Source organism: Miniopterus natalensis, chromosome 8 (assembly GCF_054644295.1).
Source record: "Miniopterus natalensis isolate mMinNat1 chromosome 8, mMinNat1.hap1, whole genome shotgun sequence".
In the NCBI taxonomy this organism is placed as follows: Eukaryota; Metazoa; Chordata; class Mammalia; order Chiroptera; family Miniopteridae; genus Miniopterus; species Miniopterus natalensis.
Window position 1 is genome coordinate 4,813,372 of NC_142088.1, and position 1,783 is coordinate 4,815,154.

At 58.2% G+C, this 1,783-nt stretch overlaps 1 protein-coding gene across 1 annotated transcript; it reads left to right on the plus strand.

Moving 5' to 3' along the window:
* The first annotated feature begins 740 nt into the window (after positions 1 to 740).
* On the plus strand, positions 741 to 1,783 carry GPR55 (G protein-coupled receptor 55). The gene is given in 2 exon segments (XM_016204621.2): positions 741 to 1,679; positions 1,682 to 1,783. Coding segments are annotated over 2 exon segments (1,041 nt in total).

Below are 1,783 nucleotides of genomic sequence, written 5' to 3' on the forward strand. Positions count from 1 at the left end.
AATGATGAGAGAGTCATTGATCGGCTGCAGCCTGCAACCCGGGCATGTGCCCTGACTGGGAATCGCACCCCAATCACCCAGATCCTAGGTCGATGCTCAACCGCTGAGCCACGCCCGGCCGGGCTCATTGTTACTACTTTCTGATTGAAAAAAGAGACCTGTTGCCCTGGCTGGTTTGGCTCGGTGGTGAGAGCGTCCGCCCTTGGACCAAAGGGTTGAGGGCTCGATTCCTGGTCAGGGGCAGGCACCTCAGTTGCTCAATCCCTGGCCCCAGCCAGGGTGGGAGGCAACCAGCTGGTGTGTCTCCCTCACGTTGATGTTTCTCTTTCATTCTCTCCCTCCCCTCCACCCGCTCTAAAAAAAAATCAATGGAAGAAATATCCTCAGGTGAGGGTTAAAAAAATAGAAAAAAGAGACATGTTCGTGCAGTTTCATTTTTGTAAAAGAAAAAGGCACACACATGGTGTGTGTGTGTGTGCGCGCGTGTGTGTGTGCATGTGTGTGTGCATGTGTGTGTGTGCGTGCACACACGGAGAGAGTCTGGGGTGACATACGTGAAACGGGACTTTCTGGGCGGCAGAATTCAAGGTGCTTTTCTCCCCTGTGTTTTCTAATTGTTATTCCATGGGCAGGAATCTCTGGGTGACAAAGGGGAGTTTATCGTCCCTGACAGTCTTTGGAATCCACCGCGTTCAGAGAGCGAGGGGAGCCGCACCTCACCCAGTGTGGGCGTCGCAGGGATGAACACGAGTGGGCTGCACGGGAGCGAGAACTGCTCCCTCGGCGACGTGGACGAGCTGGTGAGGACGGTGCAGCTGGCGGTGTACGTCCCCACCTTCCTCCTGGGCCTGCTCCTCAACGCGCTGGCCATCCGACGCTTCTGCACCTTCCTGACCAGGAGGTGGCCGGCCTACGCCGCCACCTCCATCTACATGATCAACCTGGCGGTCTTCGACCTGCTGCTGGTGCTCTCGCTGCCGTTCAAGGTGGCCCTGGACCGCCCGGGCTCGGCCGCGCCCGTCGCGCCGCTCTGCACCTTCGTGGAGTGCCTCTACTTCGTCAGCATGTACGGCGGCATCTTCACCATCTGCTTCATCAGCCTCGACCGGTTCTTGGCCATCCGGTACCCGATCCTGGTCAGCCACCTCCGGTCCCCCAGGAAGATTCTCGGGATCTGCTTCGCCATCTGGGTGCTAGTGTGGGCCGGGAGTTCCCCCATCTACAACTTCCACGGGAAGGCCACAGACTACAGGTGCTTCCACAATATGTCCAACGACACCTGGAGCGCCAAGGTCCTCTTTCCCCTCGAGGTGTTCGGCTTCCTTTTCCCCATGGGCATCATGGGCTTCTGCTCCTCCAGGAGCATTCACATTCTGCTCAGCAGTCGGGACCGCAGCCAGGACTGGGGCCACCGGAGGGCCTGCATCTGGACGATCGCGTCCAACCTGGCCGTCTTCGTGGTCTCCTTTCTTCCCGTCCACCTGTCCTTCTTCTTGCAGTTCCTGGTGAGGAATGACTTTATTGTGGAGTGCACAGCTAAGCAGAACATCAGCTTGTTCTTGCAGCTGTCCCTGTGTTTCTCCAACATCAACTGCTGCCTGGACGTTTTCTGCTACTACTTTGTCATCAGAGAATTCCGCACAGGCGTCATGGCCCTGCAGCGTCCCAGGGGCAAGCCGGCCCGCTCGGAAACCGCGACCACCAGGGGCTAGGAGCAGAAAGCCCTGCCCAGGGGAACGAGACCCTAGCCTCGAACTCCAGGAGCAGACACCCGACATCCTGA